General features: G+C 31.9%; 1 protein-coding gene across 1 annotated transcript; it reads right to left on the bottom strand.

The window, feature by feature from the left end:
* Positions 1-8,823: 8,823 nt before the first annotated feature.
* Positions 8,824-11,737, bottom strand: LOC114412539 (pectate lyase-like). The gene is made up of 3 exons (XM_028376469.1): positions 11,566-11,737; positions 10,131-10,871; positions 8,824-9,380 (listed from the first exon to the last, which is right to left on the bottom strand). Exons 1-3 carry the CDS (start codon positions 11,676-11,678, stop codon positions 9,020-9,022), a joined length of 1,215 nt encoding a protein of 404 aa, XP_028232270.1. The 5' UTR covers positions 11,679-11,737; the 3' UTR covers positions 8,824-9,019.
* Positions 11,738-21,121: the final 9,384 nt, after the last annotated feature.

Below are 21,121 nucleotides of genomic sequence, written 5' to 3'. Positions count from 1 at the left end.
AATGTCAAATTTACCAGATTTTCATATGTATTTTGTGGCGTTTATTTGGCATTTTATTTAACTTTAGGCCTTGTTTTTAATCAGATTAGCTTTAAATTCAATTTTTACTTTGTCTTGGGTAGAATTTTATATTTTAGTTATTTTTAATGAATTTTTGATAGTTTTTCAGCAAAAATAGAAGAAAGTTCTGGAAGGAGAAATTGTGGAAATTGAAGATAAAATTTAAAAAAATCAAGAACAAGATATTTTTCAAGGATAAATCAACTAAATAAAAAGATAATTACCTGAATTACTTAGAGATATTATTTGTTTGTAATTTCATGCGATTATCTCCTTAATTAAACCTAGCTACAATTCTATAAATAAGAGGTTAGGCATTCATTGTAACAATGTAGAAGTTCCGAACAATTCTTAGAATTATATTTTAGACTTTCACCTATTAAACGCCTCCATTATTATTAGACACTCTAGGTTTCATTGTATTATTTTTATGAGTGTAATTCCTTCCACCCAGGAGAGGAAAGGATGAGCCTTGTTTCCATTTAATTCTATCAATTCGATGCTTCATCTTGAGTTCTTTATTTTTTTTTCCATACTTAATGCTTTTATTTGATTGACAATCTTATAGATAAATTCAGGAATTGACTTGCGCTTTGGTGAGCCTTGTTGAAACCCAAACATGAATCAAGTACTTAATTGGAATTATCTCTAGGGATTAAATAATCATGGTTAAGCCTCACTAGTTCTTGACCATTAATGTTGATTGCTTGTGTTAGTATGTCGAAGGGATTAGGTATCAGGCAATTGTATCAGTATTTTATTTAATTATTTTATCGTCATTTAATTTTTATTGCAATTTATTTTGTGACAATCACAAAACAAAGTCACAAAAACCTAGTTCATAGTTAAATAATTACATGAAATCCCTCATTTATTCCTTTTGGAGATGACCTGGATGATAATTCAATTACTACATCATGATCATGATTGGGTTACACTTGACCTGTAAGTTGAATCTAACGTGAAATAAAATCCTAATAATACTTGTCATTCTAATGCTCGGAACGTTCTGATGCAAATGCAATTATATGAAAACAAATAACATAATGTAAAGAGGAAGAAGGGAAGAGAGGATTCAACACATGGATTTTGATACTGGTTCACCCCAACCTTGGACTATGTCCAATCCTCACCCTTCAAGATGATATTTTCCACTAATACAACCAACAACATGTTGAATTTTTCCAACTGCCAACCAATTGTTGGACTTCAACATCTCCCTCACCACAATACCCTGAGAGAGACAATCTAAGTATTTTTCACCTCTTCAGGTGGGCTTAACCCACAGAATGATTCTCCTCGTGCTTGGGAAGCAAAACCCACTCATCCATGACACCCACTTGGTCATGGGAGAGACAATACAAGTATTTCCTTCACCTCTTCAAGCTGCCCTAGTATTACTTCACTCTAGCCTCTCCAAGCTTCCATCTTAGAGACTCTCGCTAAGCTACCCACCTTCCATGGGTTCTCCCTATCACTTCTCTCACATCCAAAATTGACCCACATGGTTAATTTGGGATACATACATATTACAAACAAGGAGAATGTGTTTGAGGGGTTTTTATAGCTTTACAACACTAATTAGGGTGAATCTTCTTTAAAGCTCTGAGCTATATGCACTCTTGCCACAACCATTCTAAGCTACATAGCACATATGTAGTACGGAAAGAAGATGAATATGGTTTCTACACAGTGTAGGTTATCTCCTACCTTCTCTCTCAAGTTTTGCACCTATGCTCTATCAATTCATAGGACCCACAGACCAAAGTAGCCATTATGACAACTAGGTCTTCTTTTTTTTCTAACTTTAATAGCTTCCTCCAAGTCTAAAATATCCCAAGAAAATAGTTGCTTGAAGTAAGGCCTTTAACTCTGTGACAACTTCTTGCAAAACATGAAAGTGTGCTAGTTGTACTTGACATGATAGGTTTGAGTTTGTTCTGAAGTTCTCCATTCTGAAGAACAATTATGATAAGCTTATGAAGGTATATTAGAATTGCATTCTATGTTGCTAATAAAGGACCTATTCTGATGTAGGTACCTTCTGATGAAGATAACATGATATGACAATGTAGATAGCTCAACTTCATCAATCCAAACACTTCATCATAACACATGTCCTTTTGATTTAGCATTGGTAACATGTGCAGGTTGTTGTTGTTGTTGTTGTTGTTGTTCTATCCTTGGTTTAAACTTCACAAAGTCTTTTCATTCTTCATTCAAATGTTGCACTTCAGATCTTCTCAAGGACATTTTAAACTTTCAACTTGTGCATCTTCTAATGCAGTTAGCATTCACTTTCTAATGTGCCCTTAGTGTGTGTGGCAACATATGGAAAGTGAGATGCTTTCAACCTCAGTCTTCTAATGTATCTTCTGTATGTGTGGTAGAATATGGAAGAACTAATGTCGTCTTTAAGGTGCATTCCAAACCATAAGGGTGTTTAGGGATATGGAAGAACTAATGTCGTCTTTAAGGTGCATTCCAAACCATAAGGGTGTTTAGGGGTCTGGCTTAACCCATGGCCCAATTCAACCAAACTCAACCCAACCTAAAGTTTCTAAAGTGTTTGGGTTGAACCTGACCCAACCTGATTAAGACCCGATCATCAATGGGTTGAGTAACGGGTTATGTTTTTTTAACCTAACTCAACTCATACCATATAATTTAATTTATTGTATATATAAATTAATTATTAAATATAAAATACATTAGTAATTTTTAGCTCACATAATTTATTAAATTATTAAATTAAATCACCCATGATTTTTTTAGCTTTTTAAGTTGTTTTTATCTTTGTCTTGATTTTGTTTATATTTTCACATGCTAATATCACACTTTATCTATATCTAAAATAAAAATCTCGTATTAGCATTGAATTCATTAATTCTATTAGTCAAATATTTTCACAATTTGGTCTCTTTTGAGTGCATTTAATCATTATATATTGAAAAAAAATTAGGCAAAAAAAAATTATTGTTCTAAAACATTTATTTTTAAAACAATATTTTTTAAATATTCAAACTCATTTAACCCAACCTGTTTATGATGGGGTTGGATTGAATCTACAAAACAAATTGCAGAAACCTGACTCGACTCGAGAGCTTCCTATAGTGACGACGTCGAAGGAGCTGCAATGGAAAGGTGAGGGAAGGAATTGTGGTAGTAGGATGCAATGTGGAGGGAATTAATTAATAATGTTCCCAATAATGACGACGATCTTAAACAAAAAACCATCGTTGTTTCTTATCATTTTATTTACAATTTTATCACTAACGTACATTCTAAAACGGTTCCTTATAACCGTCTTGGAATGACTGACACAAAATACAAATTTAACCCTCTTAATTACAAAAACGTCATCGTCTCACATTCTAAGATAGTTCTCGATAATCATATTAGAATGTGCGTTGTAAAATCATAGTATTTTAGTAGTGTACCAAAGCTTGATCGATCTTGCTACAATTGTCATTCAACAAAATTTTAGTCTTTAATGTTATACCAAGCAAGCTGAAAAAGAAATAAGTAATTGTTAAAAGTATAGAAAAAGTCATATTGATTCGCAAAGGCTCTAGACAATATCTTCTAATAGCAATAAATGAAGAAAAATTCAAAAGCTTGGTACTGATCGACTTCTATGCTAATTTATCAAATGACAAAATGTTACTACAACACAAGGAAACATAAAAATAGATAACTCAGAAAGAAAACAGAAAACCCCTTCCTTCATTTGTGACTCTTAAGAAAACAGAAAACATATATAATATCTAATATCCCATGTCATTCGCTTCCAAAACATGCTTTATAAGCATAATACTGCACAAAAGAAACTTTGCCGACAAAGATCAAGAGAGTCTCTTAAAATAGGCTCCATTAATAGCTAATTACTTGAGACTCTTAAGAAATTTTATCATTTAAATGAAATTTTTTAGAAAAGTAAAGTAAATCTTATTATGGTAAAGAAAATGATATTGAATTCTGACTACAATATCACTTCAAACTGGTATTAATATAATTCATATTTTTTAATTATATAGACAAGATAAAAAAAAAACTCAACTATAACATACTTTAATGAGTGTTTAAACGATATTTAAAGAATATCTAAATTGAACATAGATGGAGGACACCAATATTAAGACCGTCCAAGCCTCCCACATTAGTCATGGATGGATACCTCCACAAACAAAATTGGTTGTGATGTGTACTTGTGCTAAAGCCATGACCACTTAATGGCTCCTTGTGATGTTTGTTCTATTCTAATCCACAAACCTGCATAGAATACCAGATTACTACAGATAAGTACCGAAACTAATCACATTTGTTCTTGCTCTCTAACCACTTACAAGAACATGAAACATCAAGATGTTATATATCTCATTTAATCAACATCTTGCTATACTCTTAATTCATCTAAAGGGTTAAAAAGAACAACTAGTTACCATCATGATTGATTATATATTTGTCATAACGTCCAAATGTTAAAATACGGCCATTCCATGAAATGGTTGCCATCATTTGACCATGATAGTTTAGGATCCGTATCTGAAAGTTAGAAATTATGAATTATTTGAACCTAGTTATGGTGTATAACTAACTACTTGTTGATCATAAAGAAGCCAGATAAATAGAAAGATGTATACCGGTTTGGAAGTTTCTACATCCCAAAGTTGAAGTTTAAAGCACATAAATGATAAATTCCATTGCCAAGTGTACATCAAATGAAAAAAATTGTAAAACTAATAAAGACTATCATGAACTGAGAAAGTTTCCTTTGTTTGTGTGAACTATTATTATATTTCTCTTGTTGATTTTGTAGCTTTCCCACATTTTATTAGGTTCCAAACAGAGAAACGATAAAAAAAGTTACTCAATTTACAACCATAATTTAACCATCACTCACAATCAAAACTGATAAATCACTCATCAACATATCAAATTATAATCAACATCACACGAATCAAATTTAACCTAACCTCAAAATACGTAAAACAATTCACAAAAATAGAAGAAAATAAATAAAATTAAAATTAAAAACACAAATAGAACATTGAATTCTAGCTTGAAATCAGCACATAACTATCTTCAAGTGAACAATGATAAGCTTGTTGAAGATTTGGCCAATGGAAACAATATTGTGGAGAAGAATGTAAGCATAGGTCAGGAAACCATTTTTCTTCAGATCCGCCATTGATGACACCTTCATATCATACTAGACTCGTGCGCTAGTCACTAATTGTTCTGCCATGAATTCATCGTCATTGAACCACCATTTCTGTGCCACCTTCGAAACCGTGAAGTTGCTGTTTTGCTCGCGAGACTTTATGCGTGTGCAAAGCCCTATGTACGAGACAAATAAAGCGATCACTTCACATTTTATTTTATCATGTAAGTTATTATTTGATTTTGAAATTAAATTAATCAGTCTTAATGTAATTTAAATTTGATAGTCATTATTTTTTTAAAATATGATAAAAATATTTTAATTCTAATATATTTTTGTAATTTTTAAATTAGTATTTTAGCCTATCTCTTATATGCAAAATAAATATTTATTTTATATGACTATGGTTCTTAATAAATTAATATTTTAAAATTTATAAATTATATTACATGTAAATTTTTTTTGAATTTTACCTACACCAAAGAATTATAATACAAGTATTTGAAATTTTACCTACATCGAATATTTTTAGGTAAAAGTCTTTTGGAGTTTTACCTATACTAAAATAAGTGTAACTATAAGTCTTTTAAGATTTTACTTACACTAAGTGTTAGTAGGTAAAAGTCTTTAAACATTTACAAGGTTTTACCTACAACATACATCTATAGGTAAAAGTATTTTTAAGTTTTACCTACAATATTTTATATCAATGGGAAAAAAGATCCATATGTACAAAGCATTTTTCTTGTAATGACTACACACTAGAAGCTTGAAAAAATATGTTGGTTACATTGGGTTGAACGTTAACCCAAACACACTCTTAGATGTCAGAGTAAATGCATCGTCTCTAAGAAACCCCCAAGGGGAAATTGGGGAAGAAGTAGCATGATCACCATGCAAGAATTTAGCTTTTTACATGCAAAACCCAAACCCTAGTAGAGCAAAAATCGTAGCAGCCATCGAGCTCTAATAAAATGAGTTATGTCTCTATCAACAAAATCTTTTCTATAATCAAGAATTGAACTCCTGACAAACATGTTTTAAGAAATTCAACTATTTATCGATTCGTGGTAAATATTGTTGGTAGGTGTGAATTTATTAATCAATTTTATCGATAATTAATCTTTGTTGAGAAACTTAGACTAACGATCTTTAATAAAAAAAAATCTCTTAGTGATATATATATATATATATATATATATATATATATATATATATATATATATATATATATTTACAAAACTCAAACTCAAAAAGTATTGCTTTGTTTGGGTGGTTTTAGTTGTGAGTTTTGAAACTTTTTAAGTACAACAACCAGTTTAGTTTTTAAAATTTAGTTTAGTTTTCTCTTTAGTCTTTAGTTTCAAAATAAACTCATTTTAAAAGTTTTTTATCCTATTAAAATTAATTTAATAATACTTTTGTGTGGTGATGATGATAGTGACGACAACGATAATAATAATGATAATGATAATAATAATAATAATGACAGTAATAATAATAATAGTAATAATGATAACGGTGATGATTTTGACCATGATAATAGTGGTGTTAGTAGCAATATAATATTTTTCTTAAGACTAAGAACTTAATTCATTAAATATTTTTTTTGTTGATTTTAAATATGTACGATAAAGTATTATGAAAATGACTTAAAATCTATTTTAACTTAATTTTTGTTTAAAGTATTATTTTTAAAATAATATTTTAAAATAAAAATAAAAAACTCGGCCAACACCCTCAAACGAAACGGGTCCAAATTAAAAGATTTAATTCCAATTCCATTATTTCTAAGCTATTGCAGTCTTACATATGAACACAAAAGAATGGAATTATAAGTGAAGACAAGGCATTTCGGCACACAACCCATTAACATTTTCCGATTATGACTGGTATGTCAATTGAGTGTGTTTCTAGACGTGATAGAGGGACCCCACTTCTTCCCTCGCCACCATAATGGGTTTGATTCTTTTGAACTTCAAACCCTATACGTGGGATCCTTGTGCCCACTAGTAACCTTTTATGCACGATTGACGGGAGAAAGCCTCCAGTGACTTTAATGTGTCAGAAGTATGTTTAGGGTCAAATGATTGTATAACTAACCAACAACTTCCCTCGCATAAGTAGCAATGAGTAGTTTGGCTGAAAAAAGATTTTCTTCATTTTTTTATCCATTTTTTCAACTACTAACTAGGGATTTAACAGTGAATTACTTTTTATTCATATATTTTTTTTGTCTATTAGAAATTAAATTGATAATACAAACATCATACCTTTGTAAAAAATATATATTAAATACTAGTATAGTAGGTACAGCACACTAATAATATAAACTCATTAGTGTATATTAAAATTTAAATTTCTGTTGGACAAATTAAATATTATTACACTAGTAAATTAAAGACAATTTTAATTCTTGAAATTTTTGTCTAATAGTAAATAATTAATTAAATATATTTTTTCATAAATATATATATTAAATTTGATTTTAGTTCTAATAAAAAAAATTTATTTACTTTTAATTACATATATCAAAAGTCACTAGGGTGATGAGTGGTTTGGATAGTTGTACAAGGTTTTAGATAGTTCAAACCTTTCTTAAAAAAATAGTTCAAAAACTTCTGATCGCCATTGTTGCACACAAAAAAATACATTTACCAAAATTGATGTAATTTTAATCTTTTACTAAGGATTAAAAATCTGTGTTTTTGTTAAAATATATAGACTAAAAGTAATAATTTTTTTTTATAGAAATTAACATAAGAAGTTTTAATAGATATTTTGAAGCAGCAAAAGTATAATTAACTAACAATACTTTTTTGTAGTGTTAGCTAACTTGTCACAAAATAAATAAGTATATAATATATAAGATGAAGTAATTAATGTACTTATTCACCAAATAAAAAAAAAGTAATTAATGTACCTAGGGTGATTTTTTAAATGTGGTCCTTCTATTGTATTTGCCATAATCTTTTAGAATATAATATGGTTTTATGGATTCCTTCTATGTTAATTGGTACAAACTTTTACTTTGACAGCTGCGCATGGAAAGGAAGAAGGACACCATTAGGTAGATGGGTCAGCAAGTGATCAGAGAAGAAGAAACAGAAGCTGCTCCTAAAATGGAACACCAAAGCAAAAGATGCATAGTATATAGGACTTTAGTAGAAAAAAGCGTGCAGATTAAAAAGCACAAAAGATCATTGAATCAAACCAGCACTAACTGCACTTTCCTTTCCATTGCACATTCAAGATTATCAATGCGATCACACTTGAAGTATATTATTATAACCATTTCAAAAGAGGAGTGAAAAAAAAAATATTTCTTTTGGGTGACTCAATATAGCTCCGTGAGCCAAAGTGTCATAAAGATTAATCTTGAAATATCAAAATCAGTTTAAGAAATCCACATCTATCAATATATGTTTTTTCAAACACATGAACTTAAATATCAAACCTGTGATCAGACATGCTTAAGAAATAAGATTATCTGTTAAACATATCATCATCTATTTTATCAGTCATGCCAAACCATATTAATAAAGAAAAAAGTCTTTCAAAAAGCAAAAGGCATAGGTTGTATACTTGTATTCAAGTCCTCAAGGTAAATAAACAACAGGGTATAACTTAATTTCTATTAATATATTATATATAGGAAACTGCAAGGGAAGCAAATTAAGCATAAGGTAAATCAATACATATAAATTATGCATATTAATTTTACTTTGTGCCTCCCTGCAGTCATATATATTTCATTTCTTAGCTAATAATAATTAAAGTGATCATCATCATTCATCAGCAACGGTTGCCCTTTCTACAGTTAAGCGCACCAGCAGTGGTGGTCATGGAGCCAACAAGAGAAGATGGTCTTGCACTGAGACTTGAAGCCCTAGCATAGCTAGAAGAAGCACCAGCACCAGATTGCCTGAAGTATGCCCCATTCAAGAACATGTCACCCTCTGACCTCCAATTCCAACCCATCCACTCACTCTGTGGAGCATCCTCATGCTTGGTCACTTCCTTGCTGAACCTGATATTTGGGGCAAGGAACCTGTTCCCTTGGCTGTTGATGGTAGGGTTTGCACTCCCACCAATGGCGTACATTTCCCAGTGGGTGTAGTCGTTGTTCACCACATGGAAATACCCGTGTCTACACCTGCACCATTAAGATAACTTTTATTAGCACAAGTAATAAGTAATTATAGTCACATTGATTGTACAGTTGAATAATCTTTTTATTTGAATAATTATATCATAGTAAAACTTACCATTATGACATTTGACTTTGTTCTCATTGCTGAAAGCTTCTTTGATGTATATTAAAATGAACCTAATGTATACTTTTAAATTATATATATATATATATATATATATATATATATATATATATGAAAATATAAAAAATAAACTTGATTATTTAATATTGGTATTAAACCCTTTATAAAATTTAACAATAAAATGTGTATACTTATGAATGTATATATATAGCTAGTTTTTTACGATTTGGAGTTGTATGATAGAATTACTACAATAAACCATATATAAATTAATGGAAAAAGTGATAAACTCTGTCACTAAGTTGACACTAGTAAGTCGCATACATATCTAAACATATTATGTCTAACGTCATGTCATTAGTAAATAATAATAGAGATCACTTTAAAAACTTTAAAAATTTATAAAAAAAACAAAACTAGCATTTTTTTTCCTGAACCTAAAAAAAAGACTGACTATATTTATAAACACTAACAAACACATTAAACCTTCATTAGAAATTATTAAATAATGAGCCAGGGACCCGCTGATTAAGGAGGAAACAGGAGGCCTACAAAGTTTAAATTTTAAATAACAAAAAAATAGCATATTAAAAAATTATATCGTTAGCATTTTTCACATTTGTACATACCTTGGCATTCTTTGGACAAGGCCTTCTCCAAAATGATTGAATGCTATAGTGACCTGCATGTCCTTGTCTTGAGTGTACGAATCACTGTGCCCCAAAAGCATAACCTTGTCATGATGGGTCATGTAATTGTTGGAGATGGTGATGGCCGTGGATCCATGAATGGCATCAATGAGACCATCACGACAATTAGACAAAGAGCAATGATCAACCCAAATATGCTTCGAATTAAAGATGGACACACCATCACCGTCTGATTGAGTCCAAAACCCAGAGTGATGTGGAGAGTCTCTAATATTGGTATTCCCCGTGGGCTTGCAATCATGAATGTGAATACCATGAATAATAATGTTACTAACATAGTGTATGGTAATGCATCCCCCACCAGCAATGTGAACACTAGCACCCCTTCCATCAATTGTCTTGAACGAATTCACCAAAAGCTCTTCTTTTAGCGTGATTACCATGTCCCTCTTGAACATGATCCACAATGGCTCGTCTTGTATGGCTGCGTACCTTAGGGTTCCTGGCCTAGGGTTCACCGCGTCGTCGTCGCCAGAGTCGGTGACCACGTAGATTCGACCATTTTTTCCTCCAATTGCGTCCTTGCCGAACCCAATGGAGCAATCAGCTAGTCTTTGCCGGTTGTTCTCCCAATTGGGGTCACATCGCCAGCAATCGTCAATGGGGTTGCCTGTTCCGCATGATAAATAACCCAAGTTTCTTCTAGAGGCATTGATGCTTCTGCAAAATCAAAGAAAAATAAAATGTTTCACTTTTTGTTGTAAATATATAGTTTTTCCACTTATATTTTACCATCCAAGAGTAAATAATTCATTGTGAAAAGGTTTTTGATATTATTAGCTAATTGTAAACATTCATATATAATAAATTTGTTAATTTTTATTAATAAAGATAATTTTTTATTAGTTGATAATTAAAAACCATTTAAGCTTAATTTTTCTTTAGAACCACCGATTTTTCCAATTTAGTAAATTGTCTCACAATGTGAATTGTGTCCCAATTTAACATCTAAACAGAATTATTCACGTGATACTCTACTGCATTATCACTTCAATATATTTATAATAATGTGATATTATACTACATTGTGCCACATCAACATTTTCTTTAATTTTGTACAATAAAATAATGAGCACATAAATTCACAAAGGAGGGACTCAATTTACAAAATTGAAAAAAATAAGAGAACAAAAATTAAGTCAAACTTTTACACTAATACTACAAGTCAATTAAATTCTTAATTTTATTTATTTTAGAGAAATAATTATTTTCTAAATTGAAGTTTAGAAAAACCCTTATTACTTAAAAAAAATTAACATATCTAGCCAGATGCTAAAGATGAGCCTAATTAATGAATAATGGACATTGAGAACACAAGCTCAGAATGTGAAGTAAATGCTTCTATGGTTATTACCTTTGTACCTCTTGTACAACTAGCTCAGGGTCTCTCACTGCAGACGAGGAAACAAAGCTAGGTTTCAGAAGAGAAAGAGCAAAAACAACAAGGTAGCATGAAAGGGGAGCCATTTTTGCTCTTCTCTTTGTTCTTAGTAGTTGAAAGGAGGGAGAGTGGGGAACTTTGGGTGAATGGTGGGAGTTTTATAGAAAGAAAAGGCCGTTCAATCAAAGAAACAAAAACAGAAAGAAAAGCCGAGAGTAATGGCGTGATCAAATTTTTCCAAGTGGGGTCTACATATTATCGTAATTCCAAGTGGTTCTTACACAGGTAGATGTAGTAAAATTAAATTTGATCTTTTAAGAATAATCTTGGGTTTTATTTTTGTGAATTGAAAAAATATATTTAAGAAAAAATCTTATTAAAAATGACCAGTTAAGTTTTTTTCACGAATGTAACACAATCATAATTAAATTAATGGATTTTGCACCTATAACGTATTAACCTAAAAATAATACAGGTAAACATTGTTTGAAAACCATCATATTACCCCCTAAGAATTTCATTTGTTTAAGCACCAAAGTCAAATTGGTTGACCTCAGTGGACGGATGAATAACGTAGACAATGAAAGGCACCTGCCCGACCAAATTTTAATTTCTTGTTTTTTCATTGTCATAGTATTGACTTTGATTTTTCTCGTGTATGTTTCTAAAACTCGTTCATATTTATGTGTTCTCTATTTGATTTTTTTTTTCTCCATCATTGTTATGGCATTGTCATGTCTTAACTCAAAGTGTTGTTCTACCAAATACATATCTCCTCCTTCTCCGGTTCTTCTCCCCCTTAAATTGTGCCATGTTTCATTAGAGTGTGAACTACATGCATGCACGATAGAGAACTACATGATTTAAGGTCTAGGAATTCGGAGATTACGGTATGTACGCCCGCACATATGATGACTTTCGCTATATGTTACTAATCCATGATTTTGATGGGCACAATGAATTGTTATTCGTTGAACACTTTTCGTTTTTTGTTTTTTCTCTATACCCTTTATCGTCGCCAAAACCTTAGTTTAATTTCTACGTATCTCATCATGTATAGATACAGGGATTGATTTGATTATATGCTTCTCTTTTTTATATAAATTGATATATTTTTAATATATCAACATACTTTACATGTGAAAGTTATTAAATAATGCAAGTCTCATTCTTGTTCCAATAACAAAAAATGTGTTAACAGGTACTAATATTCACGATATTTTAAGAAAACTCTATAGCAATACTATCACGCTGTGGGCATACTTCATATTTTTAAACATTAGTATAAGGATATTCATAACTAGTGTGCACTTAGGATATTAAATAGGAAATTAAAATGAGAAAATATTTATTGAAAAAATCATAAGAGGGAATAAAAAAAAATCATTGGCTTTATAATTTTGTACATTCTAATAAAAAAATTTCATTTTAATTCCTTAACCAATATCTTAAAAACACATGTTAGCATTTACCTTAATTCGATAAGTACACTTTGGTCAAAAGAGAATACAAGGAAATACAATGTTATTATTTTTATATCAACTAATTATTAAAATCATTTCCTTAAAAAATTAGTTAAAAATTATTCTTATAGATAAAAATTGTAAGTTATATATTATAAAAGTTAATAAACTTATTACACATAATCATCTATAATTGAATAACAATATAAAAAATATTTAGCATACCAATGCATTCTCATTAAATTATAAATTACATACTACTAAAATATATTTTTTTATTTGTATAGACTATAAATGTCTTTTACTAGAGACAATCTTGCTTGAGTCAAATAGAGTCATTATGGATGATAAAACTTTTTCCCTAAGTATTTAACCATAACTACATATTTAACACTCAAATTTTGAGATTTTTAACTAAATTCGAACAAACTTACACAAACTAATAGGAAGAAGCAGCAACTCTAGGCCCAAGAGGAGCACTACCAAGCCAACTTATTTGGATGATTTCGTGTAGTGTATGCAAGAAGCATTAGCAGTAGTATGTCTTAGGAAAATACCAAATGCTGTTATGGGTTGTTAGTAGTGGAATGTAAAAGCTATTTATAGTGGAGAATCAATTCAGTTACGATGCAGCTCATTATCCTTATAAATACACAAATATATGAATAAAACAACAAAATGAATTTGATCAAAGTGATTTAGTGTAGTAAGGACGTCCCTTGTCCTCGAAACAAGGCTTACCATTGTCCTTTATTCGTATCATGTTAGCAACACTAGCTGTAGCACACCCTACGACAAACCCAAGAGGGTCACTCACCTACGTGACTACATGTGAATCCACTAAGGAAGAATATCCTCTACATATCATTATGTTACTATTGCATGTCAGTTTGTTATTATCTTTTATCCACCTATCCATTTCCATTGTAAACATTTTAGTGCTATTTTGTTAGACGTACGTGTAGTCACTACTAGAAAAACCCGATTTTAAGTCGATTATTATGCCCATGTCACGACGGTTTTCAACCGGCGTTAAAGCCGACGTAGTAAAATGTATCAGACAATTTACGACGGTTATAATAGAACTGTCTTAGATTCTAACAGCCCAAATTTACATATTAAGACGGGTTTCTTTCAACCGTCTTTGTATGTACATGATTTTACGAAGGTTGTAGGGAACCGTCGTAGATGGCATGTCAAGACTTTGACATACTAAAACGTTTTTCTCGAACCGTCTTTGTATGTGTTGTCATTTTACAATGGTTATGAGAACCGTCTTTGTATGTCAAAATTGTGTTGTCATTTTACGACGGTTATGGGAACCATCTTTGTATGTCTAAATTCTTTTTTTTCGTTTTTCGATATATTTTTTTTTACGTTGGTCTCTGGTACCTATAAATTAAATAAGACGCACATTACGTCAACCAAAAGCATTATCATGATTTTCAATATTTATAAAATCATTTATGTACATATGACAAGTGTGAAAATATTGGACTATTAATTACAATACAAAGATGTATGTATATGTAACAATTTATGCTAGCTATTAACTATATTAAATAAAAAGCAATTCAATTCATTGAACATATAAGCCTTTCTTAAGACTGTCAAGTCGTTGTAAAGACTATGTAATAGTGCCGCAACAAGGATCCTGTGATACAACAAATATGATCAACTCTCTGAAGGTTTTAAATGGATATGAAATTATAGAAAATTTAAAAGGGAAAAAATGAAAAAGAAAAAAGAAACTCACCAAATACAAGATGGTGATGCTACTGTAACAACAGGGGCAGCAAGTGCTATCTTTAGAACTGTATGGTCAACATGTTGAACTGTGAACTGCCACGTGACAAATAAGTTTGGATTAGGGCAACAATGAATCTGTCAAAGGTACAGACCACAAATAGCCCACTCTAGTATAAAAGGACCAAATATACCTTCTAGTATATTTAAGTTGCCAAGATCAAATGTAAAATCTAGGAAGCTAGTGTTAGAAGAGAAGACTGACTTTGCTTCCATTGGCACAATAGACTCTGTTTCAGCTCCAATGTCCTGTTCATTGTCGCTCAAGTGACATAAACCTTCAATTCCTATGCTCTTCTTTTGAATCCAACCAATAATGTACCATTTGATTTATGAGTTGTCCTGAAACATAATCTTGGCTAGTGGAGAATGGTATACCGGCTTTTCTTCAACCTGAAAATTTTAAAATTTATTAAGTTGCAGAAATAGATTATACAGTATTGCAGAAATAGATTTGAAATGTATCCTTACAAACATACAAATAAAATTCATCTTACAAGTAAATAAATGGGATCAAGATTCCTGGTATACATTTGAAATCTAAATTTTTATATAGAATCAGATTTTTACCACTATGAATTCTTACATGCATTTCAATTACTTATGTAACAAGTGACCAAGAGCACCATCCAGAAATTAAGGTATTTACCCTATGAGTGTGTTGCTACCTCCCCAGCATTAGCATAGTGAGCACATTGATGTGGAAAATGATTTCAAATTGCTATAAACTATTGTTAGATCATATCACCAATGACACACATCAGCAAAATGTTTGCCACATTTGCATATTCACTAACAAAGTTTGTAGAGAGGGACAAAATTCACAACTTCTTTGGTAAAAATGAAAAACTGAATTCATCAATTTTAAAATGCAAGAAGTAAGACAAACATTGACTAAAAATATAGGAATCATAGACACTTTTTTTTTTGCCTTAGGAGCATTTTTTAACTTGTAAGATAAGGATTACCTTTTAACAAGATCAGCAGGTAGAGCTTGCTCAGTCAAAACACAATCCTTGTGAAGTTGATGCACAAGAGAAATTGACAAATTGAGAAAGAGACACATGAACCTGGTAAGCTGAAGTTGATTCACCAAACACAATACCAGGAAGTACGAAGATCATATCTAATCAAATGTATCCTAATTACACGATACTAGGAATGAAATCTGAACAATAGCATCAAATGACATGCATCCTACATAAGTCCATGCAAATTGAATACCCTTTTTTTTCTGAGAGTAAAAAAATTGAAGTTGCTATTGTATATATAAAACATCAGAAAATTGCAAATAAATTAATGATCCTCTAATGTATCCAACATACAAAGTTGCAACCATAATTTGTGATGTTGTGCTTTAAACTCTCTTCAAGGATGTAAGTACTCTTCATGTTTATGAAATCAAAGTCATCGATCTGTTTTTATTGGCTTGCATCGATTCTGTATTAATTATTAACCTACAATTAACTACTACTTTTACATTCACATAATAATTAAAAATGTCAGACCAAAACTTAGGGGTATTTTTAATGACTTGAGCTAAAACATGGTGAGTCATTTGATGCATTTACAAATTCGTATAGTTTGACTAAAGAGGAACTAAGGAAGTACAATATCATTATAGTAGTATCATACCTGTTGGAGTACTGACCAATGTTGGGAAATTGATGACGTCTATCCGTTGGTGATTCAACTGGTAATATAGATGGTAATTGTCTGCAGATGTCAAAAAGACTGAATGTCATGCTATAGACATTAGTGAGTCGTTGTTATTGGTGCCTACTTTTGACCCAAATTATAAAAACAAACTAAACAATAAACTTATGGAGTACACACCAAAAAAATGGCTTATAAATACAAGTCTACTAAGGAATATTTCATGATGAGGCAGGGGAATTGCAAATGACAGTAATGTGAACATGCATAAAAGGATTAATATTGCTTCATAAAATTAATTAGCCACACTACAGTAAGAACATAAACTCACTATGTTATAAAAAAAATTAATTCAGAATAACTTATAGCTAGTCCTTTTGTCTAAAATTTTAATATCTGAATATTATACATGTAAAATACTTAACACATCTATTGTATTAGTTTTTTTTTAAAAAAAATACTTTAATATTAATGAATTTTTTTCGTTAAGTAGTTGTAGATATATAGTTCTTTATTTATTGCTGAGATGATGCACCACGCATAGTAGTAGTGATAATATTCTTTTGTAACTCAGCAAAAAAAATGATATTCTTTTGTATTAATTACATCATTTATATATCATTTCCATTTTAATAATAAAACAAGAAATTAATCTCCTCCAATTCTCCAAAGCTTTTGCCTCAAAACATATAACAACATTTCCCCCCTCAAAACAGTTACCAGAAAAGTTTTTGGGGAGAAATCAATTTGGTTATTCATATTATTTATTCTTGACCCACTATTTGCCACCTTGGAATTAAAGTAGTATCTTCTTTTTGAGAGTTGATAATTCTTAAATAAATAAAATTATATGATTGAGATCATAAGAAATTTAATTTTTTTTAATTAAAGACTAACAAGTTGCTTATACGTGGAATGCTATGGTAATTTCAGGGAAGGTAATTGAATAAGAAAATGTGTCCACATCCATTCTCCCTCCCTCAAGGTATGATGCACAATAAATAAAATACACACATACATAGCCATTAACAACATTTCTCTATCTTTGTATATATTAAAATCAAAAGTGGGAAATCAGGGGACCATTGAGTTCTGATTACTTTATTGACTCTCTTTGATCTCTCTACATTTGTCAGACAAGAATTCATCTAATCCTTGCTCCCAAAAGACATAGCTTCATATTATTGTTTTGTTTCCTTTCCAAAATTTCCCTTTTATTTATTCTTCTTTTGTACTTATAAATATGTGATTCCCTTTCTTCTTTCTCTTTAACAATCACACAAATTAACCAAACCCCACTTCCAATTTTCTCTATGTGCCTCTTCTTCTAATTTGATTAATTTGCCACGGAAAACGTGAGGCTTATGAGGAAACACAATACTGCTCACACATGCATGGCCAATAATTCACACACACCTTCTTCTTCCCTAGCCATGCATAAAGATTTATGGCTGAACTAGAATAACAACTCTCTCTATAGTATCCTTTAACTTTCTTACTTGTTTTTCTACTTTTTTTATATTGATTTTTAGCTTCTCAACTACTTTCTAGTTTTAGAGTTAACCATTTTACAACAAAATCAAGTTTTGATCATTCACCAAAATAATAATCAAGTTTTGATCCTTGAAATAAGTTTTATTTAAGTTGTTGATTCAAAAATGGATAGTTTCATTTAAAACAGAACTGGTTTTCAAAATTGAAAAGAAACATTAATGTTTTTAGTATTATCAAAGCAACTTCTGATAGTTTGCACGTTCAAAAGCATGTTGTAGAAGCAACTTCTCTAGTTATTATTATTTGAATTTGTCAACAAGTTTGAGATTGGTTTCTACTCACCCTTATGATCAAATTATTACACAAATCATTCAAGGAGTGTGAACTAGTTTTACTTCAAATGGGAAACCAATGTTGCAAGTAATATAATTTAAATGTCCCAATATACAGAAATTGTAAAAGTTGCTTTTGAGATCTTCCTAGCTATGTTAACAGGCACTTTGGGGCATTCACCCCACATCACTGCTAGCATCTTAGAAATGATTATGAAACACAACAAAAGCAAGATTGATATCTGTAAAACCATCCCATGTAAACAACACCATGGGGACCAACTCTAGGATGACACATGCTTACATTACACCTAACCAACTTCTATAAACATTCAATTTTTTTAATGATGCTGACCTATGAAGTTAAAACATACATTATGTACCTCAGATAATTTTTAATAAGATAAAGTCAACTGATTTTCAAATTGTAGCTTCCAAGAAGCAAATTAGTTCAACATAGTAAGAAAACTAAAATTTAAAATGAAATGACATGCAAGAGTATACTGTATAAACTTTGAGGAGAATATATTTTTATAATTATGCAAAATAGAAAAGAAAGATTACAAATATCCTATGGTTTAATTATGCAGTCATTTTCCTTCAATCTCATTGAATCAAAGAAGTAGGAATTATTCAAACCACACAAAGACAAAAATTATACGAGGAGGAAGGTAAAGCAAAAACCTTTGTTAAATTTTTCTGGTTGTATATGAAACCAGCTTTCTACAACCAAGTTACTTGGAACAGCCTACAAAAAGTGCAACGGATAAATGTATTAGACTAAATCCAAACACCAAATGTCAGAGTGAAAATAACTCAATCAATAATGTCTTAATCACAAATGTTTGGAGCCAAAAGGAATACATTATATATGGATAGAATTAAATTAAACATCCCCTACAACATCCAAAAGAAATGACAAAAAATTGCTACACTGTTGAAATGAGAAAACGAGGTAGTCACTTCGCAAGTTTCATGTCTAATTAAATTAAACATCCCCTACTTTGTAGTTGTAGATAACACCCCTTTTGAACTGGAAAATCATGTTGCATTTTCTGAATATCTAGTTAACGAAGTGGGAGTGGTGGCAATCCCTACAAGTGTATTTTACTTGAATCCAGAAGAGGGAAAGAATCTAGTCAGATTTACTTTTTGCAAGGATGAGGAAACTATTAGGTCTGCTGTTGATAGGGTGAAAATGAAACTTCGATCAACAATAATGATTAATGTGGTCTATGAAATTAGATTACTTGCAGGGGAACACCACCTTCTACAATACATACACAACCCCTTAGCCCTAACTATTAAGTGGAACCAACTCACCGGCTAATACAAGTTAATTTGTAGATTGAATGAAACAACACTTAACATTTCATCATAGCATGTTATAGGAGATTTGTAAAGTTACTTGTACGACGACCTAGGGCGCGAAGACGGGTCACATCAACTACACTTCTTCGAGATGGAACACTGATCACGGCACCGGTGACCTCACTATGCGTACTCACTGCGCGAGCTCGACTGCACACACGTTGGCGAGACAACGAGGTTTCGAGGGAGCTTCAGCGAGCGGTGTTTAAGATAGGGACAAAGGGGTTTGAGGGAGAGCTTCAGTGCACAACAATGGACGTTTGAAAAAGGGCTCGAGGTTTCAGGCAACAGAGCTTTAGGGAGAGAAGGGTTTAAGCTACGGCACAACAATGGATGTTGGAGCTGCGGCTATAGCTAGAGTGTTTGGTTCAGGAGCTTCAATTTGAAAGGTATACAAAGCGTACGCGCGGGGTAGCTGAGGATCAAAGACGGGCTTGGGGAATGACCATCATTGTCTAACATTAGTTAATTACAACATTGCCACCAACGTTCATTCTACGACGGTTCTCCGTAACTGCCTTAGAATGTGCGACTTAAAAAATAGATTTTCTCCCCTGAATTACAAAAATGTCATCGCCCTTTAATTCTAAGACGGTCTTTGAGAACCACCTTAGAAACAACGTCTTAAAAAACTCAATTTGTAGTAGTGAGTGCTAGGTGACCCATGTGGGTCCATTATCCAGAATGTGCTCATCTATAAATAAGCTATCAGCAGTAGTAATGAAGGGAAAAAGAATTATGAATTACCTTTTAGTCTAGTTAGCGTAGAGTAGCTTAGTAATGTTGCTAACAAATTGGTCTGACCTGCCTCCTATGACTGCCTGTCCCTCTTCTCTGACCATGCCAGACCACACCAGTCCACCTCTTCCTGTTGCATCCTCTCCATACAACCATCCATCAGTAATCACCTCTGTTGAACCCATTATCCCTTCTATTTCAGCACACACCTCCTTATGTACATCCAGCTCAATCCCTTGGGATTGATTTTGAGAGTACCCGAATCCACTTGTTAGCCTTGTGTGGTACCACGACTCTGCAAACTGTGCGAACCATGCCGACTCCGCCTTCCATGGATTCTGCAATGCCAACAGCAAAGCTGGAACACCAAAACACAGGCACTTCCTCCACCGTCCACCTACCTGGCAATAGCAAGCCCCAGACGCCAATGCCCAACAAAGACGATGATCCTCCTAGTTGTGTCGTTGTGCAAACGACATACCCTTGCATCGGTATCTGGCAACAAGTTCATGTTGAAAGCATGGCCAACAATCAGGGTCATTGAACTACCTCACCCAATGTGCCTTTCACCGACACAGAACAACCGATCGACGTTGTGGCGAAGGACTAGGCTGCTAGGCACTCAACCATTCTTATGAAGATGAAGGAGATTGCAAAGGCGTATCCAGG

This window comes from Glycine soja, chromosome 5, assembly GCF_004193775.1.
Source record: "Glycine soja cultivar W05 chromosome 5, ASM419377v2, whole genome shotgun sequence".
NCBI classification, from domain to species: domain Eukaryota; kingdom Viridiplantae; phylum Streptophyta; class Magnoliopsida; order Fabales; family Fabaceae; genus Glycine; species Glycine soja.
This window is presented reverse-complemented; position numbering and strand designations above follow the sequence as displayed.